Source organism: Tetrao urogallus (assembly GCF_951394365.1).
Source record: "Tetrao urogallus genome assembly, chromosome: Z".
In the NCBI taxonomy this organism is placed as follows: domain Eukaryota; kingdom Metazoa; phylum Chordata; class Aves; order Galliformes; family Phasianidae; genus Tetrao; species Tetrao urogallus.
The window spans coordinates 19,303,163-19,330,671 of NC_136816.1; the positions used below are offsets into that span (position 1 = coordinate 19,303,163).

Here is a 27,509-nt window from a genome sequence, read left to right on the forward strand (position 1 = left end):
TAGGAAGGGGATTTTATGCAGAAGAAATCACACTGAGTCCCCCTCCTATTCCGCCAGTCCTCAGAGAGCACCAGTATTCTGTACTGTCCTACTTCAAGGGCATTCAAAATAACTGGCTGATTTTGCATCTTTATGCACAAAAAACGAAAAGATTTGGTATTTTGCAAGCTACCTCTACTAAGAAAACAAACAAACAAGTGAAATCACCCAGAAAACAAATATAAAAGTAAACAGCTAGACTCTGCAGCTGGTTGAGATTCAGCCAACAGTAAGGATTTGACATATACAGTTCTAACTTTGGGAAATATGATCTCTAGACTTTAGCTAAATGTTCACTTGTCAAATGTCAAAGAAGTGCAACTTTGGTTTTGTTTTTTTTTTTTCTTTTCCTGAAGGAAGCCATTAGCAAACAGTCTGTTATATTCAATAAAGCAATGACAGAAAAACAGTCTAACTTCAAATGTCAGGATCTGATTTCGTTTACATGTATCTTATCTCATCCATTTTTAGCAATAAATGCCAGCAAGGAATGCATTTTAACAGTGAAGACCCATGGTCTTCCTATATATATTTTAAGCAATAATTCCAATTACTACCTTAAAAAAATCTGGAACTGGAGGATTCTGGAATGATTTTTCCTTTAGTATATCTTTATTCAAACATATTTATTTGCATTTTTTCTCCCCTTTCTATCCAGATTTTCATCGATACATGTCACACATTACAGATAGGATGACTGCCTCTCAGGCTGTGAGATTTCACTTGCAGCATTGCTACAGGTCTCCTCTGTGATACTGCTGAAATCACACTGTCCTCCCTAAGAGGAGTTGCTGGTGCGCAGAGACTGAGCAAGGCAAAATGTTTGTAAGCTTTTACCTATAACGTTGTTATCCACTTGCTCCCCGTGCAGTGGGATGATGGGTATATTTCTTTGGTTCTCTCACAGGCTGGCTGCAGAAATGAGTGCCGCTTGGTCCCAAAATGCATGTTGGGAGATATAATGGAAGATGACTGCTTCTCTGCTCTCCGCATCTCATGTTGTGCAAGCTGGTGTCCTTGCTGGTCCTGCAGTGCGTTTTGCTGATGCTAGCAGTAATGGTGCAAACCTCTCAGCACCAGCACTATACAGGCTACCAGGGCAAAAAAAAAATCAGCCTTATGTCTGCAGCATCCTTCTCTCTTTACAGGTCTGAACACTCCCACTCCTGTTCCCATGGATGTTTTCAAGGGAGAAGGTGAAATGACCCTGCAGTGTAGTACAGTCCAGCTTAAAAACATCCCCACAAGAACAACCTCCCCAGGATCACAGTACTTGTCAGTATGTAGCCCAAAGGACTTGCACGCACCGCAGTGACCTTTCAATCACAGTCACCATTTCGCCTTCAGACTGAAGCCCATTAGCTTCTAAACTAGGCTACTTCCCGGCGCTGAGCTGAAGGAAGCACTTTGTTGGGAGTATAATCAATCTTACCACAAAACTCTGGCTAGTACTCTCAGGTGATTGAACAGTCACATGGGAGAAAAATGACACAATTCAAGGGTTGCTCTTAACCACGCTAGGACATGAAAAATGAAAAGTGTCACTATATTACTTTGACTTCCTTACATCATCACCCCCAAAGAAGGGCCATGAAATGCAGCCCCTCCATGATGGACTTATGCATAATTCAAAACACGAGCTGCATTCCGGAGCAGATCTCTAGTCCAAGTCTGCTGTGAATGCCAAGCAGCGTGAGCTTGATGGCTGCCCAGACAGAGAAAAGGGCACATCACTAGCACTGCAAGAAAGTGAAGCACAAGAAAGACTGAGGTTGTGATCACATGTGGAAAGTCAAAACCTGACAACTTTGAAAGCTCTGTTAGCAAGTAAGCAACCCTGGAATATCTCATAATTTTACAGGTATCTCTCGATCTGTAGCTTTTCTGCTACGTAGTCATCTTTTGTATTGTGGGCATTCACTATACAGACTCGCCATCAGAACAGAACATGACGCTCTTTAAGTTAGCAGTATTTAAAGCAGAATTGTATTAGAATTCAAATTATCATTCCAAGGTTTCTTTTGTTTTTTCATCAAGCCACACAGAGGTCAAGCTGAAGCTAGAAAGGAGCTGAGAAATTACTGAACTCAGAGTTAGCATGGACATAAGGAGTTATTTCAAATACTTGTGGTAAAAATGAAGGAATTTGCATTCATCAGCAGTCACCAGGGAGTGTGACTGGAATTTGCTAACGCTTCTCTCTTGATGAGGTCGAGATATGAACCAATTACCTTGGGGTAGCAAGCAACCATGCTGCTATTGGTGCAGTAATGGCTAGGGCACATTGTCTTATTGTGATTGATTCAGGTCAGTTAACTCTTAGATAAAAAAAGCCAGTAACTAAATTGGCTTTTTTCTTCACCAATATGGCCGATTTTAAGCTTGAGTCTATTTTCAGTTCACTTTCACATGACATGTTGTTTCATTGCCATAACTGAACACTCAAAATTTTCTCTTATGATGTGACTTACGGTTATACAAAATTCATGGTGAAGTCATTTTCTGATCTTTCCCTATTGACTGACATTTTAAAGTCTTCCACTGCAAGTGCAGGATTTAAATGACTTGCACAGTATTTACAAACTGTTTTTAAAAAACATTCTTAGTGTTTCCATTAAGTCAACATTTCGGATTTATCATCAGGGATGTTTTGCTATTATGCCATCACCACCCATTTGTAAAATAGAGAAACATGTGAAAATTAATGTATAAATGAAGTGTAAGTTAGAATCCAACAGCAGCGCTACTGCAGCCTCTTGTTAATGTGCCTGAGAATTCTGGAAGTATCAGTAAAAGTCCAGAGAAAACACTTTTATATTATAAAAAAGCATGAGCACAGCACGGACACATACTGGTCTGCAACATGGGGAACCAGCTAAATAACTGCTAGGGGCAATGCAGTTTGGATAACAAATTCTTATTTGAGTGCTGGCATACTGACATGCCATGCTTGGTTCATCTCAGCTCTGCTCAGGAGATGTCAGAATAATCTTCTGCTTTTTTTTTTGCCTTCAGTTCTTCTCCCCACCATCACTATCTCCCTTCTCCCAGTATCAAGTTCCTCTCCCCTGCCAGCTTCTGCTTGGCTAAGTGGCTTAAGGGAATTGATACTTCCTCTGATTCACAGCTGTAAATCTGCTTCCTGGGCTTGTCACCAGTTATCTGTGTACACTCACAGAACACATCTTTTTAATCCTTTCTCCAAATTTGAAGAAGGGAAAATGGCAAATGCTAAACAGTTGATTATCAACAATTCAGAAAATTACAGGGTTGCCTGAAAAGCTACTTATCTGAGGGATCTCAATTAATCTCCACTATATGGTGAATTCACATACTTGGAAGTAGCAATCGACAAAAAGGTTGCTAGCCATGTCGAATCTCTGAACATTTAAAAGCTAGCACACATGTTGGTTTTCATGGCCATACACCATTCTGTAAAGCACAGGGGAATTTTGAGATAACTTACAATTAACTTTGAAAAATAGATTGTGTGTTACTGCATTGATAGGCTGTTTGGCCTGAAATGCAGCCTTTCTGTGCACACCAACAGAATACATGCACAGCTGTATGTCATGAAAATTGCACAGCTGAAACAGTTTGTAAAAATTGTTAGTGATAACCTTCACAATCTGTTAACTCTATTGCTAAATCCTAGTCTCTAAAAAGCAGGGTGGGCTGATAAAATGCATAAGGCGATAGCTGCAGTGTACCAAGGGCTTTTGCACAAAGTGACAGGAGGAAATTCAATGACTGAGAGCCATGCTGCTGTGCAGGCAGAGCAGAGTGGCTCCAGCCCTTGGGGAAGCTGAGACAACAGGGCACAAAGGGCACCTCCTTGGAGTTCAGCATTGGTGAGGAATATGTAGCCAGCATGGATGGATGGTGAGGGGATCTGCTTTGCAGAGGTTTGCTGAGAAGCAAAGCATGGCCTAAGAAGGGATGTTCATATTCATAGTCCAGCTCTTCAGCAGGAGAAAAATCTGACTCCTGACCTTCTGCAATGTCTAAGGCAGATTGTAGGTATCTGTGGCTTTAGGGAATAGAGATTTCTGCTTTGTTCCTGACAAGAAAGGGTCAGATGTCTCTTGCTTACCTGTACTTGGCAGATTTAAATGCTTCTTTCCAGTTTCCCAGCACTTTCCTGGCTGCTTTATGTTCTTCTGTGGCTTGTATGAGCTCAAGCTTCCCCAACCCTGTGCATCAACCCAGCAGGAAACCTTCAGTTGTCTATCACAAGGACACCAGTTTGCTTCCCCACTAGTTCAGACTAGATGCAGAAGTGATCCTTCTTCCATTCCCCTGCAGCTGTTTCTCTCACCTTGATAAATGTCTCCCTTACTAAGGCACTTTACCTCCACAACGATAACTGTTCTGCTGAGCACACTCATGGCCTGACGAGTGCTGTCTTGAAAATAGAAGAGTATCTTGAAATCATCAGACATTGTGACTTTCTTGATATGATCATGCTACCAAATCCCCACATCCTGTGATGATTCCAGATGCCTGACCATCTGATCCTATTAGGCTGAGTCCATGCAGCAGACAAACTGGGACAGAAGTGTGAGAAGAAAATGTAATCATTCAACTGTATTTAATCTGATAGACCCTAACACCAAAATCCTTCTCTACCATGTATACATACTCTGGGGATGCTGTCACTTGTGGAAGAAAGAACCAAATACTGGAAGAGCTGAGACAACAAACTAAATTATGAGTATGCTGATGCAATGATTCTTGGGACAATATTACAAGAAATGTCTGAAGGGCAAGTAGCAAGAAATCTTTGAAAGCATGACCACAAGTGACTGATGGAGTCTGCACAGTCAAAACCAATGACAGAACTCCCTCACTCTTCAATCAAGGAGCTTTGCTGGGGGTATCCCTCAGAGCAGGACAGAAACAGCTGTGGAATGAGAAAGATGGAAGAACCTCTGAAGTGCAGCATTGACAAGGAACGGTGATGTCAGTTTATTATTCCCTTGACTGGCCCCTAGAGTTATTGTTGCACCCAAGCAAGTAGCAGCACATGGCCCTGGGGACAGCTCAGGAAGCAGGGCAAGAAGGGCCCCTGTATATGTGACATATGGGTCTTTTGCCCTGAACTGGACATCATTACTTATTTACTGCTTAAAACATGAAGTAGGCACTAGCAGTAGCTCATGCATCTTGGTGCTTCTTAATAGTGACAGAGAGAATGAACAGTTTTTACTGCCCCTTATTGGGATTTTGGACTAGCTCGTGTGTAAGTATCGTATCAAAATTATAGCACTATTTATCTGAAAACCAAGAAAGTGTGAAGGGGGCTGAAATAATTCAGGGACTGAAAACCATTCCCTCCATGGGGAGAATTATGGAGCTCAGCATGCCTGGTCTGTCAAGAAGACTTGGATAACTACTGCCCAAGAGGAGAAACAGATGTCATTAAGGAGATTTTAAATCTAGGTGAGAAAGGTATAAATGAATGAACATCCAGAATACAAACACGTATTTCAAAATCAGTATGCGTGGTCCTGTTTCAAAGAGAATGATGGAATATGTGAAAATACAATCTTTCTCTTGGTTTTGACACCACAAATGGGACATGTCTGGAAGAAACTAGTCAGGAAGATTCTCTGTGCCATGTTGTTCATGGACTAGAGCATCTCAATGCTCTTCTAGGTTTTATAGAGTTACAGACCAGAAAATATGCCAGTGAAAATTCAGGTCATTTTGTTCAAGCTGAAAAACTAAATTCATTACAGAGATTAATTTAGAATAGTAGAAAGGATAAGTAACTCTAATTCTTCCTGAGATCCAGTCCCCTCAGCTTTAGACTGTTAGCACCTTAGAAGACTCAAGTTATTTTTTGTGAGTTTGCAGTCCTTTTCTTTTTTTTTTTCTTACCTGAAATGCTTTTGAACAAGCTTGATACTCCTTTTCTTTTTTTTTTTTTTTCTCTCTCCTTTGATCTGTCTAATCATGTGAATTAATTGACTGTTAAAAATTGTAAAATTCAGATCTCTTTCAGGAATTCCACAGAAATGCCGAACAGTGTCACAAATCATGCTTAAGATCACAGCTTCATATACTCACCCCGCCCCGTGCCATGTGACTACCAACCCAGTATTGATTTCCTTTCATCTCAAAAACTGAAGCAATATTCATTGCCAAAATAAAAAGCTGTCTGAGTTAGGAGAATGCACTGCCAGCAAGTTCCAGAATGAAACATAAATACAAAAAGAAAAAAGTGGGGGTGGGGGGCAGTGAAAGCATATGTGGAATAGCTGAATACACTCTCTGATATGTATTAGAATGAGGTTTTAACCATAAAACTACACAGGAGCAAAAGTAATAGATGGGTGCCACAGTCTCACCATTCTTGTCTACACCAGAAGGAACTTACCTCTAGTTTAGCTCAGAGCAGCCCAGAGGGGCAACCAGCCATGTCCCCATGGATTTGCTCCTGCCTATCTTTCGCTGGCTAAAACCTTCTGCCTCATGACTCAGCCTCTCCTAGGAATTGGGGGAGGATAAGCAGTCACATCAGCCTTACACTGGCCAAAACTGTAGCATAGTTATTTCCTCCTTGCTGCTTTCAAATCTCTCTAATTGCCAAATGACAGTCATGCTCTGGCTCTCGAGTTTAATGTGTACCTCCTACCAAGTCTGGGCCTCCACAAAACATTTTAATGTGAAGGAGCAAGATGTAATTCACAGTGTTTTCTCCCCAGGACACTGAGCTGTCTGTAGTATAAATAGTAAGGGTAGCCAGCATGACTACCATAAAGCAATCCACATAAAGACAGTGCCTGCTCATCTTCAGAGCCTGTCTGGGCAGTGAGAGGGCAGAAGTCCTTCACCAGAGATGCTCCAAATTCATTTACCCATCTCCAAGAGGCAACATGCCTCCATCCTTTCCTGATTTCACATGGCCTGAACCTAACCCTAAGCACAAGGACGTCCTTTTTTGCTTCCCTTAGTACCTTGTAGCAAAAACAGAATTTGGGTCCAAAATAGTCTGTTTTCCTCAAAGGAAAGAATTCCCTCCCCTCAGCCACACAAAGCCTCTGCTCCTAACACTGCCCCATCCTGGGCAAGGCCAGCTTTTTCCTCTTAGAAGTCTTTCATCACCTCCTGTGGCACTTTCTAGGGCTGTCTGCCCTTTCCTGATGCAGAGCTAAAGCAGTCTCTTCCCAGGTACTGTCTGCAGTAGATTGGCATCACATGTGCTCTCCCTGAACCAGCTGCCTCATTGCATTGCTATTGATTCCGAGTTGGATTTCTGCAGCAAATCTATTGCATCTCCATTAGCAAGACTGCAAATGATGAAAATGCTCATTTGTATTGTTTCAGCTCTGCATTACAATTAACCTGCTGCCTATGCTCCAGTGAGCCAAATTCTACCTTCTCATCTGATGCTGAGACAGTTGCCCAAGGTTTCTCTGTGCCTGGGGGTGAGACACTGCAAATCTGAGGTGGGGCAGCTGTATGTCTTTATTTACAGTGCACAAATAGGAAATCAAACATTTCACTCACAAGTACCACAGATACTAAAAAGATGATCATTTTGGTGATCCAAACACTGCTGTGTTTTTGTTTCATTTTTAAAATTTTTTTTAAAATCTATTTTGCTTTTTGTACAGTCCCAGCTGTCATTTTTAATAAAGAGTGGTCATAGATTCCGTGTAGCTATGGCGTATTTCTGTATTCACATATGCTTTTAAAAAGGTATACAAGTGGAAGCTACTCTTCAGAAATAGAGACTATTACTATGAGAACGTACTTCAGAACATTTTCTCCATTGTGCTCTGCCCATGATGCTTTATGTGTGCAAGAAAAACTGCATTCATGTTTTAAAAGCTGTGGGGGTGCTTTTACAAGAGAAGGAAATGCAGAACTGATCAGTTTCCCTCTGCATGCTTACTAGAAGAAGGAAGTGTTTCTGTGCAAGCAGTGAGTCTTAACAGTGGGGAAGGCAGAGAACTATAAAAAATCAAAATAGTAATAAGTTAATCTGGCCAAACTGTGTGTGCTTATTGAAGGTGTTTTATAGGCAGTGTGACGGACTGGGCTGGAGAGAGAAAATATGCATAAATCGATTACCTCTTTGGAAAGCTTAATCAAGGACGTGAACTCCCTGAAATCTGCAGCATCTTATGCATCTTATCCCATCAGCCCAACTGCACCCTACCTTGGGTATTACTGCTGTACTGCTGTAGATGTGTAAGTCATCACAACCTTTGGGACAGTGGAGAAAGAAGTGTTTGAGGCATAAAAAGACTGGATGGCTCAGTAAATTGTCGCTTGCTTTACTGCTGCATGTTAATGGAGGGCTAGTTTTGTCTTCAGAGCTTATTGAGATCAGTATGTCTATATTACACTCTAAAGTTAGGCTTAGAACTTGTCTGGTATCTGGGCCATGATTAATTATAACTGTCTCATGACAAGACATTGTTAATTCACAGGGCTTGACAAAGAAAAGTCCCGGTTTTCAAGACAAGTCTTGGAGTTGTTGCATTGCCAAAACTTACTGGAGGAAGGGAGTGACTCTTCCAAGTCGCACTGTGATAACCACCCTAGGCAAGGTCTCTTCCTTAATGCTGACCAGGAAGCCGAGGCAGCTTAGCTTTCTAATGCAGGCATTTAGATGTCTGAGGCTAATCAACAACAATATTGTATCACATATGGAATAACACATGCTCTAAGATGTTCTAATGCACTGGAGAAAAAGCAGCCTCCTTTGCAGTGCTGTCCTACCTAATAGTGAAAACAGGAAAAGCTGCTATACAACCTGTTGTGCATCACCTCCACCTGCAGCTCTATGACCTTCACACTGCCAGATGCTGCCAGGCATGGAGTTAACCCTACAGTGTTGCAGTGGGGCTCCGAACTGCAGAGCATGGGTCAAAACTGGCCTTTTTGAGAAAAAAGAACAAACACATGACAAGCTGCTATCGGCAAATCCTCACCATCCATGAATTGAAACCTTTCCCTGGGCTGCAACACCTGTAAACCAGAGGGAAAGGCTCCCTCCAGCTTGCCACGGAGATAAAATACAGACCTTTGCAATGACTGGCTGTGCAGGAAAGGACATCGGACTCGGAACTGAGAATGAACAAGTGAAATTGGCAGATAGAGAGAGAAACTTGCAAGGAGATTTTGCAGTAGTATATCAAATTAAGTGACAGGCCAGTTTTCTTTTGACTTTTTCCCATCATAACCCTAAAATGACACAAGAAATTCAGCCATCATGACTGGACTACTTTGGAGGACAGTCAAGATCATTTCATAGGTAAATGTCCACTGTGGAATTTTTTTCCAGCATTTTTTCTACCCAGGATAAGAAAGCAGCAGCTTCTGCTAATGGTTGTTCAATGCACCTGAAGAGGCAGCTGAAATTAGCAAAAGGAGAAGACAGTGGTCCCAGGCAAGGCTGGTTAATAGCAGCATGCAGTGCTTTCTCTTCTTCACCTCGTTTTCCAGACTGGCCCAGAAAAGCTCAGAGAACATGGAGGTAGTGGGATGGAGATGTAGCTGACCCGTCAACCCCCTGCACCCCAAGGAGCCAGGGAGGCCAAAGTGGAAAGAATGCAGGAACAGCCCAGGTCTTGGGCATCTTCTCTTCAGGCACAGCCAAAGGACAGAAGTGCCCTTTGGCACCCCAGAAAGGCAGCCCTGTAGGAGCTGGAGGGACCCGAGGGCTTTGAGAGTGTTACAAGAAGCTGCATGTGAGGCAGACATAAATGGAGCTGCTTCTGATGCTGAGAGCACAATGCTACGTACTCATGTCTCCCGTGCAGACCTAAAGCACTCTGGCCAGTCAGCCCTCTCCTTTCCAGACTAATCTGAAAGGTGGATTTGTTTAGGAAGAAATCACTTAATGGAAAGAATAGACCACAAAAACATCTGTACAGAGGAGAATGCCTTGTTTGAAGATGTATGGATGTAGTTACTGAAATACAGATCTGACAGTACAAAGGAAGTGTGTTGGTCACTAACCTAGATAAATGGTGGAACTGTATTTAAAGGTGATGACTAAGGCAGAAGTAAAATTTAGCTGCTGAACTATGTTAGCATTTTTACAATGTGCTTGTCTTCACAAGCAAGGGAGATTGTAGCTTAGTGAGTAATACTATATCCTGCATGCGGAGAAACCTTCTCTGGAGTAATTGCACTAGGATAGACACTCTCAACTTTAAAATGTTCACCTTTAAAACATTCACCTTTCCTTTCTATTTCAGTAAAGGAGACATGCTATTATAATATAAGATGGTAACTAACTAGAAAGGAAGTAATTTTTTTCTGTATTGATAAAGGGCAAAGCATAATAATAGAAGGGAGACCAGTCTTGAATCTAATGTACCAGACACAATTACTAGGATTGTCTCTCTTCTGCTTTCTCTCCCAGGCTCCAGGAGAAAGAAGAATCAATTAGCTCTCAACAGAGGATGACCTTGAAGGATACAGCTTTAAGGGGAATATGCTGAGTAAGACAGAAAAGAGAGTAGAAGAAAAGGATTTGGAAACTCACAGAAGGGCTTGGTTCGGAAGCAGTGCCACAGAATATGAAATCTATCAGTTCTTTTTTAGTTCTGCACTGAAAAAGAAAGTAATATTATAGTATGAAAGGGAATTTCTGGGAACAAGTTACCTCCTTCTGCCTGGAACAGCAAAAGGACACTGAGGCAAAAGAAGGGACAATTCAATTTACAGATGCTACTTTCCAAGCCATCTCTCAAAATTTTATAGCTGTCAAAAGCACTCATTAAAAAAAAAAAAGTTACCATTGATGCAATCTGTCAACCTCTCCAACAAATCTTGCTCTACATAAAATGCAACAACGTGTTTGAAATGCAGCTGTTTCAAAAACCCCAAGACAGTCCTTTTAGAGCTGTCCAAATCATTCATTTCATGCTTACTTTAATTCTTAGGCAGATCTTCTGCAGTGCACTTTTCCAGCTCTGTTTTATTAGAGCTTCAGCCCTTTGCCACAGCCAGAATTAACGCACCACGGTTAGACTCACTGCAGGCTATACAACCTTCTCAGTGCAACCTGAGCTCAAATTGATGCAAGTTCTCCCTCTCCTTTCAGTCTGCTCCTATCTGTCTTAAAAATATTAAGAAAATTAAGACAACAGTAGGAAATCCAACTCAACCACCTGATTTCTGGACAACCATTTACTTTCCAGATGTAAGCAGATATGAAAGCAGATAATGGCTTTTTTTTCCTGGTAACTGCTCCAAAGAGTTTTTGTCTCCTCTTCATTTATTTGCTGATGAAATGAGATTACCAGGTGATTGAGAAAGGCTTGCCTCACAAATGTAAATTCAGAAGGATTGTTTTGACATAACCAGCTTTTGGTTGTTTCTCCCTAACGTAGAAAAGAGGCCATTTTGACTAGATGGTGCTTGCTGGTCACTATACGGACTGGACTAAAAAGAGCTGTCATATCCTTGATGCCCCTTACAATATCCACAGTACAGAAGAGATTTTCTACATCAACAATTAAGAAAATATCACTGAGCATAGTTTTATATACCTGAAAAGGTAGTTAAGTGTCCCAGTAATTCAAATGATGTTTTACCTCCCACAAACAAAGCTGGCACAGTAGTATTTCCCTATCAGACTATTTCCATCAGATGAATTACTGTTAGTCCAGTATTCCACTGTCACCCATTGTATAAGCAAAAGCCTGCAGGCATTCTATGCAAATATCTAAAATTTCATTTCTGTGATTCTGGAAGCATTCCTAACAGTCAGTTGATCAATGCTAGTTCTCGGCTGGAAGGATCTTTGCTGAAATCACTGTAATCATGCTCTATTTCACTTGCAAAGGTGCTGGCCCAAAAATGTTCTAGCTAGTCCAATTGCCACGTATCTATACTGAGTCCAGTCTTGGTGGGGCTAAACTCAGAAGTGAACTTATGGTGCCTCCGGGTTTGCAAGGTGAGGTTGAGCAGGTAACACCTACAAGGTGGGTATCTTGGGGCACTACAGGGAAGGCACAAGAGAGAAGAATGTCCTGCAAGACAATTTGCAAGGAACTAAGCTGCACACTCTGATCACTGCAGCTATCTGAAGGAAACCACAGCCCCGTGCTGCTGGCGCAATAGCATGCTACCTTCTTTTTTTACTGGAGTTGCACAATTTTATTTAGCTCAGAAACTGCTGGCTTGCTTTGCTTCAGACTTGATGGGTTAAAATGAGGAATGTCAAAGAAATTACATTTCAACAATGTGGTGTTCTGATGCTTTATGATCACTACTGAGAAAATAATCCAGGTACCCCTGGATATGTTTTTCACTTTAAGGATGAACAAAGACTAATTTGAAAACTGTTTCACACTCCCTTTGCATGGACAAGAATCCCTTTTCTGAAATGCCCCACAGAAAGCAATGAGTTATTGTCTCATGTTCAACAAGATTCAGCACCTAGAGAAGGGGACAGATACAGAGAAATGTGTGCTATGCTCTTAAAAGAAAGGGAAAGATCACAAATTAATCACTTCCTTAGTAACTCCCGTTCTCTAACTACAAATACACTGTCACTCTTTCCCACCCTTCTGCCTGATTGCTTCAGGATGACAGGGATGCCTACCAACAGCGGACTTCAGGAAGGAGGTAGCAGAAATGCTCTGCAAGCAAGGCAAAGAAAATGGACACAAATGGAAGACCCAGTACAGGACACAAACCAAATTCATAAGAGAAATAGGCTGACAGACCATATGGAATAGTATTTCAGGTAAACCCTTGATGTAAATCACATGCTTCCTTACAGGTGGATACAGAGAAAAAGATAGCACTAAGTCTTTACAGAGGTCCCAGATGAAGCTGTGCTCACTGCTATGCACACTTTGCAAGAGTTCAGAAATGTCGTACCAATCTCAGCAGTCAGCACGTGTCAGTCATATGACCCCCTGGGAGAACAGCTGCAGTTAGGGGCTTTTTTTTTTTTTTTTTTTTTTTTTTTTTTTTTTTGGTGGAAAGGAAAACAAAAAGAAACACATAGCTTCTACTTACAAAGTTTTGGAGCAGTTTGGAGACTGGTTTCTGTTGCTTGTGCCTGAGATGCCTTGGTAGGCTCCGGGGAAGTTGGTGACAGTGATGGTGCAGCAGAGGACCACAACCCAACATCTAGGATGCGGTTGTAGAGAGAAGGCTGAAGGAAGGGTCTGGAGGGCACGAGCGAACTGTCAGTTTGCACTGTCACTTCAGCCTTGCTTTCAAGGCTAGGTATGGGGAAGGGTGAGGCATACACCTCTGAAGGCACCCAGGCAGACAGAGCTGTAGGATCCACAGTGCTCCTTGGGTCTTGTCCTATCCTCCCAGGGTCAAGGTGTGTAGGAGAGTCATACTCAAAAATCTTGTCCACAAAGACCCACTTGAGGCCAGCAATGCAGAGGCAGAGGCTGAGCAGGCAAGCCAGGATAGGGGCAATGCAGATCTTCTCGGAGTTGAGGCAGCCCTTCAGTCGCTCTGCCTCCAGGCACACACAGCAGGTCGCGGCCAGGCCTGCCACCCCTGAGACCCTGCTGTCCTCTCTGTGAGGCCCCGGCATGTTCTCCTCAGCCGGGAGCCCATCAAGGGATGCATCAGGGCTCAACTGAGCCGAAGGGCTGGGGAAAGTCTTGGTGGCTACTTCAGACATGGTTGAGCTCTGACACAGCTCACCTCCAAAAGGCCTTAACTCTATCACAGTCCATTACTGTGAAATACAGACAAAAAGAGACGGAGTAACAGTCACAGCGCTCAGCAAAAATCACAGGGCAGGAGTCAAAGAAAGGTCCGAGCTCAGCAACATCATCTGAACCGGGAGAAGAGGAACGCAAGGGAAAAAGGAGACCCTCCCACCCCCTGCCCAAGCCCTCTACTGCTCACGCTGCCTTGCTGAAGCCAAAGGCAGCTCTGCAGTCACTGCGCTCTTGTTTCCTGGGCACTTTTATAATTCCTTATACGCCTCTCAAGCAATTCCAGCTCTTCTGAGTGAGGGAAGAAGCGTCCCCCCGAAAGCAAGCAAAACAAAACAAAACAGGGGGAAGGAGGGTGGGGAGGAAGACAACCACGAGCAGCGAACAAATTGACCGGATTAAGTGAACCAATAGCCCAGAGCGAAAGGCAAGACTCTCACCTTGAGCATCTGAGGCTGGTATCTGCTTAGGCGAGGAAAACAATTGTCATGCGGTAGAAGGAGCAAAAGCAAAATCTGTAACAACAGCGGCAGCGGCAGAAGTGACAGTAGCAGCAGCATCCTGTCGCGTTACAGCGGCGGCTGAAAGAGGCTGAATCATTACAGAGCAGCAGGTGCTCGCTGTCTGAGCATCACTGCAAACAATATCATTACACAGAGGTTTGAAAGGAAGAGCGATGCCAAGGCGATGGTAACTCCCTTTCTCTCCCCTCCCTCTTTGTCCTTCTTGAGAGCTCATTCACTTTCCTCCTTCCCCCCCGCCCCGCTCCCCCAGCCCCCTCGCAGGCTGTTTCTCTGATGTACAGGCTCACTCCTTCCTCCCGTCCCCACCCCCCGCCCTCTGCAGGGCTGGTCTGAGGGAAATCAGTGCACCCAGCAATGCAGGACTGTCAGTGACTTCCTATTTTATCCAATTAGGAAGAATAAAGGCCATCAAATCAAAGGGAGGGAGCGGGCAGGAGTTGTGCGCTGCCGCCCGCTCTCTCTTTCCAGCCGGTCGGAGGAGGGCAGACACCGGCGGGGGAGGACGGGTGTCGGTGGGAGCGCGCCGGGCTGCGCGGGGCTCGCCGAGGCTGGCAACACCCGATTCCTCCCCGGGGAAGCCCGCTTTCCCGCAACAGCTTCTCCCCGCCTAACACCTAGAGCGTTTCTTTCCACGCCTCTGAGTAAGTTCGATCCACTAAGAATAACGCACATTAGGTCAAGCAGCAAAAAAAGAAAAAAGAAAAGTAAAAAAATTCCCACTTCTGACAAATTTCCATTTCATTTATAGACATCGTTTTACATTTAAAAAAAAATATATATATATGTATTCCGTTTTTAACCTCCCTTCCAAAACCATCCAAAACCAAAAAAAGGCAAAACCTTTGCAATACAGCCAGCTCCCCAACATAATTCTTGAAAGGCGGCTGCTGCTAAATTATGTCCTCACTCTGCCTTAGAGTAAAATAAAAAAGTGAAAACCCAAAGAACTGTGTTATTAACAAGGCTTCCACTTTGTTCCTAAATGTGGCTGTCACTCCTCACTTCCACCTGAGTCTAGCACTAACTCCCATCCCCAAGAGCACAGAGTAAGGCAGGTAACAAAGCCTGGAACTGCCCTTAATCCCTACCCCTCCTGTCTCCAACAGAGAAGTGCACCTGTGAGACAATATGTCTAAAGGGAGAGAGATTTTTCAGCTCAATTTCCTCAGCAAAAATGTCTGCACCAAAGGCTTAGCAATAGGAATACCCCTGCTACCCTAGTGTGAATGATTGCAGGATACATAATGAAACAAAGAATGCTTCAAACTGCCCTGAACTAATTTTTTATTTTATTTTATTTTTTGTCAGTATGGTATCCAAAATGGAATTTCATTTGTAATGATATATTTTCGGTAGTGACTAAAAAGATGCCTTTCTCTACTCATCTCTTCTCTCTGCCTCATAATCCTCCCATTCACAAAGACTTCCAATGGAACATTAATAACATTCACATTAAAAAAGGTTTGTCAAAGTCTCAATGATTCCCATACTGTTTTCACAGACTCTCCTGTCAAGGACTAATTGATGGATGCCTGATCACACAGCTTCCTGTGAGACTGCAGTAGCCAACTGAACTAATCATGATCAGAATGAATCTACATTCAAGAATTTACCTTAAAGCATAGCCAGTGATAACAGTCCCTGGAAGAATGTAAAAAGATAAATCATCATACAATCAAGTCTACATTACTGCTGAAGTGTCTGGTCCTCAGGTTAATGATGTGATCAGTAGCCTCAGACAGAACGAACAGCTTGCACTGCACAGTTACACATCTCCTCTTATTATCAAGCACACATGCTACTTAGCTGAAAACATTTTGCATGAGCACAGTCTCTTTCAAGTATCTCAAAACGTATTTCAAACAGCAGTAACAACATCACAGACATAGAAGAGGGAACATCAGAGCAGCCTTGTTGTGTCTACAGTGATGGCCTGTGGGTACAAACACAAGCAAGATGCCTATGGAAAGACTGAATCCTTTCTTGGATTGAGTGATTAATCTGGGAGGGAGATGTACTTCCACACACATAGGTTACTGCTCAGGTGTGAAGATGAAGAGTTGCTTTTCAAAGCTGAGAACCAGCAGCTGATTACTTGATGCAAGTTTTTTAAAGTGTCCTGACATCTTCATTCATGCCTTATTTTCTAATCTACTTACTTCCAGTGAGAAGCTTTTCCCTGATGCTGCCTCTTTGAGCTGGTCTTTGTGCTACCTTTACACCACTGTCAGGTACACATTCCCTGTGCTGGCCTTCTGGGCTAACTAACCCTCCTCTTATACTCTCCTGTAATAATTTGCTCACATCTTTCTGCTGCTGAGGTGAATGGAAACACGCATGGAGATCTGCACTTTCCTTGGAAGTCACAGCCTCCACAGATAACGCTGTGCAGGCGGATGGAGGGATGTCAGCCCATCACCGCTGCTGACCTCGGTCGGCCCGGCTGTGCGCAGCCCCGGGAGCGCGGTGGGGACATTCCAGAGCTCCCTTCCTGCGGCTGCATCTCTCCCTCCTCGCCCTGCCGGGGATACTGTGCCTAACGAGGGCAGCCGGCGCGGCTTCTGCCGCTCCTCCCCGCGCTTCTCCTTGCTCCCCGCCTCGGCGGCCGCAGCATCTCCGCGAGGCCCTGGCTCCCTGCCCGGCTGCAGAGCCCTTAGCTGCCGCACGATCATTCCCCGCGGCACCTCCGGACCTGCCCCAGCACCGCGCCGCCAGCTCCGCTCAGACCTCCTCCTTCTCCTCCTCCTCCTCTTTCCCCGCGGGGAGCCCGCGGAAGCATATTACGCCCCAGCCGTGGCGTTCCCGCTGGGCTCCGCTGTTCCCTTGCCGCAGGAGGGGCAGGGAGGGATGCTATACTGCATCACCCACCACCCGGTGCCTCTCTGGCACTGCTCCTCAGGTGGCTGAAGGCAGGGCCGGGTCAGCCTAACTGGGATGTGCTGCTGGCTGGGGTCTCCGCTGCCCCATAGAAACGTAGGCATTCCCTCCTGACAGCTGCAGGTTGGGGCCTTTAGAATTTCTGTACTGGCACTGGCATGCCCAGCTTATCCATGGGTTATAGCCCAGGCAGGGGAGATGAATGGTTTGGAAAAGAGCAGCAGCTGGTTAGTAGAAAGGGAAACCTGGGAGAAAACAAGAGGCAGCATGGACCTGAAGGTAACAAAATTTTACTGCAGTAGCCCTTCAGTGACCAGTGCAGAACAAAAAGGAAGGAGATTACTTGCATGTTTGCAGCTAGGTCAGGTTCTAATGCAGAGATTTATTTCTGATTATTATACAGCTCGGATCGCCTCGGCTTACAGGAAAAAGTGGTATGATTCTAGACTAATGAAGCTAATGTGTGACTGATTTGGACTCTTGCCAGGTGTAAGTGGCAGATTGAAACACACAGGCTTATGAAACTGTAATTTTATTTTGTGGAGAATTTTGGTAAAGAATCAGGCATTATTTTGCTAAGTTCCATTCCCACAAGACTGAGAAAGAAACACAAGGCATTAACTTTCAGCCTGAGATGGGGATGAACAAAATGTATCTGCTTCTTCAGTTTTACAAGCCCTAAAAGGAGGCTGAATTTGTATCACCTTGCTGTGGATGAACACTCTCTATGGCCAGCCATAAAGATGTGAATGAGACACGAGCAGATGAATAACCATAACTGACAGCATCCAGCAAATTAGAGCAAATAGTGCCATTTCACTCAGCTGGCCCCTTGCTCCTATCATAATCACACCTAAATTTGCTGAAGTTTTTGGAAAAATTAGGCCTGGCGTTTTCATGGAAATCACTGTATTCTGAATATCTAACTGCTTTAAATAAAATGTCAGCAATCCACATAATTCTCTAAGAATCATCTGCTCTTGCAGCTAATGGGACATGAGGAATGTAACCGCCTCCACAGGCGGTCATGTGCAATTTTCAGGTCTACTGGGTCGCAGCTTAAGAAAGGATGCTCATAGGACCACGGGGCAAGTGGTCACCCCCCAGGCCATTGTTGTTTTTTTAAGACCACATCAATTCTTCAGAAGACACAAGAGCAATATATGGCATTAATTGTTCCATCATATGTTCGATCACATTCCCTTTTTGCCCCCATACATTGAGAAATTAAAAGCACCGTAACCAAGAAGCTAAAAAGAAAAAAAAGTGCATGTTCATTAATAAGAGATTGATGAGGAAGATAAAAGGATCTCTTTTTATTGATTGCAAGCACTTTCTTCAAATTAAATAAGTGCACTATTTAAAGATGGAAGGGTGACCCAAAGCAAGTGGGCAGGCTCAATAAGCAGCATCAGTGCCAGCAGCCATAGTGTGGGAAGAGCTGGCTATCACACTTGGTGCAAAAAATTAATTTATTTCTCCTTTCAGCGCTCCACCAATCTCCTCTCTTTAATCCATCTCCCTTGGACTGATGCCAGCACTCTCTCCCTTTGAGTCCTTCCAAAAGCCTTCACTAAAACCCCCATCTCTCAGATCAAATGACATAAAGAGAAAACTTCATTTTGCCTCTCTACTGGAACTGCAAATGCAAAAATGGGACAGGCTGTCATTCGCACACACATACATCTAATTTTTCACCTGATGGAAAGTGAAAGGAATACAAGTGATATTGCTGCTTGTATATCTTTCCCCATTCCCACCACTTTCTTCCACTTTTTTTTTTTTTTTTTTTTTTTTTTTTTTTTGTAATCCTCTGGTCATTTGCAGCCATATGTGACTGAGGAGAAGTGATGGCAAGCCATTAAGAAAATGCAGGAAAACATGAGTGCTACAAACATAGAACCCCAAACACATATTCAGGCTTAGACATGAGGGTACACAGATCAATGTCAACAGAACAATTAGTACTCTTAATAAATTGGGTGTAAGAGGGCCATACGTGGAAAGACCACCTGCCAATAGAGGACCTCCTGTTGACTTCCGGTCAATAGAGGAGCCAGGAATAGGAGGAAGCAACATATCCAAACCATCTTTTTACCCTCAGGCCAAAACAACTATACTGGAATTATTCCAGTGCCCACATAGGTGTGTCAGAAATGTTTGTTGGAAGTGTCTGGAGCATGGAATACAAACTTCGGTGCTTTTGAAAAGTTTATATTTGAGCAAGCTTATATTTCCTTTGTGCCAGAACTTTCTGTATTGGCTTCACCTATGCACATTTACACCAGGAACCTTTTTCTCTAAGTACAATAGCCATAGCTAACAAGAACAGTGATTTGAAAAAACAACAGAACTACAGAACAGAACGGACTTTTCAGAGTATGTTTATATTTTAAATAGCTGCAGCCACTAATTGAAACTGAAAACTGCCATAAAATGGGCTGTTATTTCAGGGGAACCAAAAGGTTTTTTGAATCTTTTCATCTTCAAGAGAAATGTGAGACACTGACTTTCTTTCATCCTAATCAGAAGCAGAGCTTGTGGCACTACGTGAGACACAGAAACTCAACATCAAACCATGAATGTCAGGGTTTTTCATCAATGACACTGACTCACTTGCCCGACTTCTACTCAGTCACAAAATCTAGGATAAGCACAGCCATTGGTCAGATTAATGACAACTGACTCTGCTGTGTGATAAAGGAGCATTTAAGAAATTGAAAGACCTGTAATGCCATCAGCTGGGCTCTTCTGCCAATGAGCAGAAACAGCAGAAAGAAGACCTCTGTATTTTATTGTTTCCTTCAGATTCAGCACCACCTTCACCCCATGACTGGCACCTCTTTGTTTCGCAGTGAGGCAGTGAGCTGGGACAGCACGATGACTACGCAGCCGAGGTGCACTTATTAACTCCTGCCCACCTCAATGGCCAAATGCACTTGTGGGCCTGCGTTTGAGCAAATATATTCAGAGATGGAGCAAATTCCTTGAGGGTGCTGGCTGGCCAGTGGCAATACTGCTGCTTTGTACAGACATGGCTGTCTAGGACTTCTGGATGGCAAGCCTAGAGACTATGTTCCTCTACCATGGCCATGAGTGGTTTTTTTCACATCCACAGTCCCTCTGATGCTGAGGGACTCCGTGGACACAGAAAATTTGAAAAAACATTCTGAAACTCTTGAATTAAGAAATTATTCTGCTCCCACTGATCCCTGGTTAATGAAGTATTCAAATGGGCATGGAGTTAAACAAGTGGTAAAATGCCTTCCTGATTAGAGATGGGTTAGATCATATGTCTAAGTGCCTTTTTGAACTAGAGCCTAATTCAGGAACCGAAAAGGTATTTTGGACTATAGTGCCGTGTTTCATGATAAATACAGCTTACCAATGATGACACCAGCTCTTCTCTTTCTTAATGTTACCTCTCACTTGTGCTAATCCAGCAATAATGTTTAGTTGGGCTCTCAGCTGGATTAAAAAAAACTATTTTTTTACTTAAAAACTATTATTTTAAGATTTCAAAATGATTATAAATAGGGAATCTTACCAACTGCCTATGAGCCTGGCCCCATAAATACTGCAGTCTGGAAGACCAGCAGGAGAACCAGGCTCCAAAGCACAGAAGTTTGACTGAGTCTTCTCACCAAAGACTCTGCGTGGTGAAATATCCTTCCAAGTTAAGGCTTACCTTAGACAGAAGTTCTTAGAACATCTTAACAGGATATCTTAATTTTACTTGTTATACCTTCCAGTTTTACACGGTGACAGAATTATTTTTGTACTTGCATATATTCCCAGCTGCTGCTGTTCAGAACTTCAAGGCATCAGACGTGATTTCACTGTAAAGTGCTGTTTTCAAAATTTCAATCAACTACACATTTTTTTTATTAAGTACCTTGCAAGCTTATCCTTAATAATTTTAATGCTAGAAAAACAAACAAAACAAAAAAGCCAAAGACATGCAGCCAGCAATAGTGCATTGAAGGATTTTTATATCATTAAAGTGATGTTAATAATTACCATCCATTTATTACTGGTTTAGGTTTGTAAGGTACGTCTCAGAATATTGTCACACATTCACAATCTGAAACTTTCAGAATTTTGCTTGCAAAAAATGTTATGCTTTCAGCTCAAGCACTGGCTTGCTTAGCAGCCTTCTGCAAATCGCTTCAGATAATGAATTTAATCTGCCTTATCCTAACTAAAGATCCTCATTGAGCTACACTGCTTGGTTCAGCTCTGGTTGTAGATACAAAGTCTGATTATGTCCAAGATAAGGAGGTAGAATTGAGGTGTTTGCTTTTCAAAATATAAAATCAATTTCACATTTATAACTGAAAAATTTCAACAATAATAAAAATGACAGTTCTCATAATGCCTCAGAATCCCAGCATCATCAAGGGCATTTAATATTTAATATTCTTTCGTAGTGCATTCAGAAAGCCATAGAAGGCATGAATCACTCCTTTGGCATTGGCTGGAAAACATTGTCAATTTCCAGCAAATAATTAAGAAGAATTCAAATAAGTATGACAAAGGAGATTTTATGTCTAGTCATGAGTTCTTGGTAGGCTAATCAAATATGTTTCTATTACGCAGCTGTTTTGAATGTAAACCCCAGCCTGAATTTCAAGATGATTCCTTGTCACGTCTTCCTCACTTCTGCAACCAGACACACTTTTTGCTGTGTATGGTCTGGCATGAAAGCAAGCCTCTCACCTTTAAAAAAGAAAAATGTGAAGGGAAGCAAGGTAGTTACTCTCCTCACACATAGGACTTCAACATTTCTGCACCATGTTGGGTCTTGTTAAGGGCAAGAGAGAAAAAGCTCCCGAATTCTATAATATATATAATAATTTCACTGACCCTACAGAGCAGAATGCGCTGCTTCAGACAAGGAGCAGGCCCTCACTTACATCAGGGAAAAATGGATTCATTGTAACTGGCTTGCGTTTAACAAATCCACATGCAAGCTCAGGGCAGCAGGGGCTGCTGCTGCTGAGTCGTGTAAGAGCACTACAGCAGCTTTAGAAACACCTCCTGCAAGGCAGAACAACCAAGAAACGGAGCACAGGAAGTAGCGATGGAGCAAAACGTAGGTCATTAAAGCTCAAAGCAGTGTAGAGGGCAATTAAACAGAGCTTTTGCTACAAAACTCAGCTATGTCCATTCCCCACTACTGACAACAAACACACGCATGGAAGTGTTTATCCACTCATACATAGATATGCATCAGAATGAGCTGTAATCGTCATTTTATTTGAGGGATGCACTGTCATCCTGCAGCATCTCCTGCAATCAAGCTGCAGGCCATACTTAGCAGGGGTGCCTCTTGTTCCCTTGTGTCTCACCACAAAGTTTGTGGAGTGGAAATGAGACTACACTGAGTGGCGGGCAGACTGTCTTTCTCCTTTTTCTTGAAGATGCCTGAGGAAGAAAGAAGGTTACTCTGAAAGAATATTTGAAAGAGTGGGCCCTGCTGGCTGGCCCGAGGTCACCCTGTGTACTAGATAGGCAGCCAAGTTCACCCAAATCACTGAACACAAAAATGCCAACTAAACAGAGCTGTGATCATTGACACACATGTGCCTGTGGTGAGAGAGGTGGCTGTCATGCTGGGGAAGAGAAACCAATGTCTGGAGGATGCAAGGAGAAGAAAACATTGTTTTGGAGCTTTGCTGTATTAGGATGGTGGTTTTCTGAAGACTGGTGCACTCTTCAGCCTGCATACCTGTTTTCTCACTCCTGCCTGCTGCTGGGACCATTCTGCACAGCTGTGCTGAAGCGAATGCAGCTCTCCACCACCTGTGTGACAAGGCCCAAGGCTGCTTTTCTTACTGAGGGAACATAGGGCAGCTGCTACAGAAAAACAAGTAACTCCCAGGCCAGTTTGCAGTCTGAAAAGTGAGGTGAATACTTAGGTGTAGGCCCGTGGTGCCACCTGGTCTTGAACTTCTGACATCAACAGGAGCCCAAATGCTCAGGCAGAGGTCTGTGTGGGGATCATCTGCCTGCCTTCCCCAGCCCACAGGCAGCAAGAGGCACTTGGTGACCTCAACTTGTGCTCAAGCAGCCAAGATGAACTCTGCCCCTAAATCCTGCTCTGATCAGGGTTGTAGTTTGAAGCCAGACACTGTAAAACTCTAGCACTCCCTCAGACATTGACTGCTGCAAAGATGGGGCCAAATTTCTTGCCAGCGTGGGCAACATTTCAGCCTGCTCAGCCAAAGCAGCAGTGAAGATCAAGTGCTTGCTTTCACTTGAGGGCTGCAGCCTTCCTATTACTCAAAAATTCCCTGCCCACTGCTTAACCACTGCTTAACTCCAATTAAATTAAAAGGTGCTAAGGGGCAACAAATCCTCTGTGTTCCTAACTTCACCTACCGTCCTTCCTACTCGGTTTTTGACATAGTTTCACAACTTTGCTCATGCTAGAGGAGAAAACAAGGATATGACCAAAATAGATCGGATGCTGAAGACACAAACTCCACAGGGCAAAGCCCACCTCCAGGCCAGGGCTCCCCAGGGTGGACTGGGGCTGAAACACATGCTCATGGGCATCATGTTGTTTCTATTTATTCCAGGAGTGTGCAGGCCAGCTAAGGGAGAAAAACACAGGGTGTATTGAATTTTGAACTCCTTTCACTCCGAAGAGTGAAAATGGTGCTTCTGCTTCACTGATCAGTTTGAAATGATTCTTTTGAGGATTTGTTAATAACACTTGAAAAAAAAGTGAAATCTTCTGTATTATGTTCTTTCTCTTACTTAGGCATCAGTTCATGGGTTCATCAGGAAAGCAGTACTACTCAGCTGCATAAGAAATAATTTTCAGACAATATGACTGAGATTTAACCAAGGGCAGTGAAAAACAAAAGACGGTAAAGTTCTGGCCTTCTTTTGAGTGTGTGCTACTAACACTACACAGGCTGGATGCAAGCAGACAGTACACTTCCCTTCCTATGCTAGCCAGCTTAGAAAGTGCCAATATCATCCCAAAAGTGACTACTACGGTTAGATACAGGATAATTAAAAACCTATGCAGCTGAGTCCAGTTGGCTGTTTTCAACACCTTCTATCCTCCATCTCCTTCTCCTTCCTCTTGCTAATAAAAAATAATGCCTGTGCATGTATGTAGTTACAGGAAATATAGTGCATTATTAACGTGGCTGCAGCTGCTAGAAAGTTCAGCTTTACTGCCTACCTTTGTAGAGGTTAGTTGCAGCTACTGGCAATAGTCAGCTCACTGGTGCATCAGGTAATGAGAGAGTTTCCAGGAGAGCCAAGTGAAGTAGCTGAATAACACCAGGTTTGTGGAAAATAACAGTCAGTGAGGGATAATGGGTCTAAATCTATCACTGGGGCAGGCAACTACAGTTAACCTGTAGGAATTATTCCAGGAACAATTAATTTGCGACTGTAATGTTGTGTATTTTCTTTGAACTATGAATATGATTATGCTCAAATGCAGCTACACAAAGCAGAGAGGAAACAGGTACAGACAGTAGTACAAGACAAAGCCCTCCAAATGAAAGTCTTTACCAAAACCTTTCCTCACAGAAACAACACAGTGCTCGTAGTGAGCTGAAAAATCCCCACACATGTCCTGTGATATCAAGGAATATCATCCCTACATTCATCCTGTGATTTCAAGGAATGCCAGACAAGTCAGCCCAGAAGTGCTCATTTCCTGACATACTGAAAAGTGAACTATCATTGCAGACATCTATCTATCAGGCTGAAATCTGCACACATACACTGAAGAAATGCCCTTCAGATTTCATTTTCCAGTTATCCTGGACAACATACTATACAAATATAGATACATAACCAGAGCCCCCACTGTCAAGGCTAGGAAACAGCAGAAAAATATGGTGTGACTTGAACAAGCAACTGAAGCCATGGATTAGATACATGGATTAAAGTCACAGAAATTAATTCAAACCTGCCTCCCCAGCAGGATGCTTTTGTATATTCTCAGAACAAATAATTTTTAGGGTTCCTTTTCCTACTCAAATGCTTATGTCCTGTACAAGTTTCTAATTCCTTGACATAGTGCATAAAATTTGAAAACTGTAAAGACAGCAAGGAGCTGTCCGAAAACTGAAGAATCAGATTTTCCCATTTGTTATTGAAACGTGCGTGCATAGATTTCAGTGATAAACCAAAAAAATGCAAATATATTTCCTTCTAAATAGGCCAGAAGGGAGGACCATGGACTGGAGTGAGAATCAGGGGGGCTGCACAAAGTCTGCAACTTGCAATACTAAAGCTTCACTGATCACCTGTACAAACTGAACAGGTCAAGGACAAGAAGAGCTGCAGGAGAAGCGTGTTGTCACAGTGTCTGCCATTCAGGCTGTGGCCCGTGGCTTCACCCTGCTGACTGTCAGCTGTAGTTTCTTGCTGACAAGAATCTGTGGTTTCTCCTTCCTATCAGTTGGTCATGATTGGGATTTGGGTAAAAAACAGTGCAACCCTGCCTTTGAGAATGACCTTTTCTCTTTCAAGTGGCAGCATGGAGCTACAGCCTCGTTAGCTACCCAGTGCCATTGACTATTTCACTACTGCAGACAGGATTTTTAGTACTGCTACAGGAAACCGTACTCAAATGACATAGAGAAATCCTCTGGTAATTACCTGGGCTAATCCTATTAAGAAAGAAGGTATTTCAATTGCTATAGCAGAAAAAAAAAAAAAAAAAAAGCAAAAAACTACAACTATTCCCTTCCAGCCCCAGATAGACAAAACCTTATTGTGCATAAGGAAAATTGTGCTAAATCAAAGACAGTTTAATATTTAAGAAAATAAGAAAAACTTACTTGAAATGCCTACAAATTGAAAAGGCACCACTGAGCTTTCCTCCATGTGTTTTATTATACTTCACTAGTCCACAGCTCAACTTGTGCATTTTCCAAGTAAAAGAGACAGATATTTACGGAATGTGCATAATTTAACAAGTACTTTTCATATGCTCCAAATTTATGCTGCAAGAGGGGTTCACATTTATGATCCCCAAATCTACTGTTATTTTAATGCTATAGTAACATCACAATGGCAGACTTAACTCTTTCAGATTCTCATTAGAAATTCAGTTGGAGTGTTTAAAGTGACAGTGACTTGATTTATTGAGCTATAAGAAGCTTTGTGGCCATGAGCCAAACAAGTTATCTTTTAATAAGGCATGTGAAGTCACTGCATTTCCTTATATGAAAAGACAAAAAAAACAGCAAGTTCCAAAAAAAAAGTGCTTAGGCAACTAAAATGGGCCTAACTTGGCACAAAGACACAGCTTTTCATGTGGCCTTATGCACCTCAGTTCCCATCTGCACTTGCCCACCCCCCCGGGCTTCATTTCCTACCCACAGGGTGCAGGATAAACCAAAACTGCTCTTCAGACCATTTCACCATGATGGAATCATTCAACATCTAAATAGTAGCTTTTGGGTCTACTTGAAACTCATTTGATAGAGCTACCTCTGTTCTCCTCTCCTGAGATTTTATTTTCAGTGCCAACACTGCAGGCTGTGTTAGGCACAACTTATTTCCAAGTTACTCTCAAAGACCAAAGACAATGTTTATCTTTGCGGAAAGAAGCAAAACATTTTCTGAAGAGACAGACTGCTGAAGCTTATTTCTGAACCCAGCCTGCAACTCTCATTCATTCTAATCCTCAGAGTTGCTCAGCAATTCCTTACTTCAGTCACTACCATGATCATGTCCCCTTGCTGGCCTTGTCTCTCTTTCCCAAACATTCAAGAATGTGTGTTTGTGAATGCTGTCCCAGTGATACACTTTTGCATCTGCAGATATACAACTTCCCCGTGTAACCTTCCTCAAATAAATGTTTTAGAAAAACATAAGCAGAGCTGTGTATCTGTTAGACACTCTGGGAAACAAGACAGGAGTGTTTGATACCTGGTCAACAGCACTAAGCTGCATTCACTCACAGTGGGAATGTGAAAACTCAGGTGAAAAATGCAGATTTGTGAGACCTCTCTCCTTTATTTAGCAAACACACGTAACTGTGAGCCTTCTGTACAGCCTCCCACCTAGCAAAACATAGGGAATTATTTTTACTGGTGGTGAGAAAAAGTGAGAATATCTACTAAAAACTACAGTCATATCTCTAACACATTTCTACTGTCAGTGATCAGTGCACGAGTTATAAAACTCCAGTAACTAACTCTGAGCCTCTGCCCTCTCTCATATAGCTGTCTCTCTAGCTGAGATCAAACACCTCATTTTATGAATCGATCCTTTTCCCCTTCCCCACATTCCTACTTAAACATCTACATTTTCTCACAGTAACATGCATTGCAACTGAAATTGACACAACCATGGAAATTCCCAGAGGAGCCCGGAACACAGCTCATGTTGCTCCTGCTGCACAGGAAATGCAAAC

The 27,509-nt window shown here is 42.9% G+C and overlaps 1 protein-coding gene across 3 annotated transcripts in view; it reads right to left on the bottom strand.

The window, feature by feature from the left end:
• The window catches only part of NRG1 (neuregulin 1), a gene marked incomplete at both ends in the record, with an annotated part of 169,258 nt that overhangs the window by 80,292 nt on the left and 61,457 nt on the right, over positions 1-27,509 (bottom strand). For 2 of the 3 annotated variants that reach the window (XM_079548059.1, XM_079548058.1), the window contains one exon: positions 13,039-13,666. The exons of the other annotated variant lie outside the window; for it this stretch is intronic. In XM_079548059.1, coding sequence (XP_079404185.1) covers positions 13,039-13,666 — 628 coding nt within the window. Of the gene's footprint in view, positions 1-13,038; positions 13,667-27,509 lie in introns of those variants that run through there. 3 annotated transcript variants of the gene reach the window in all.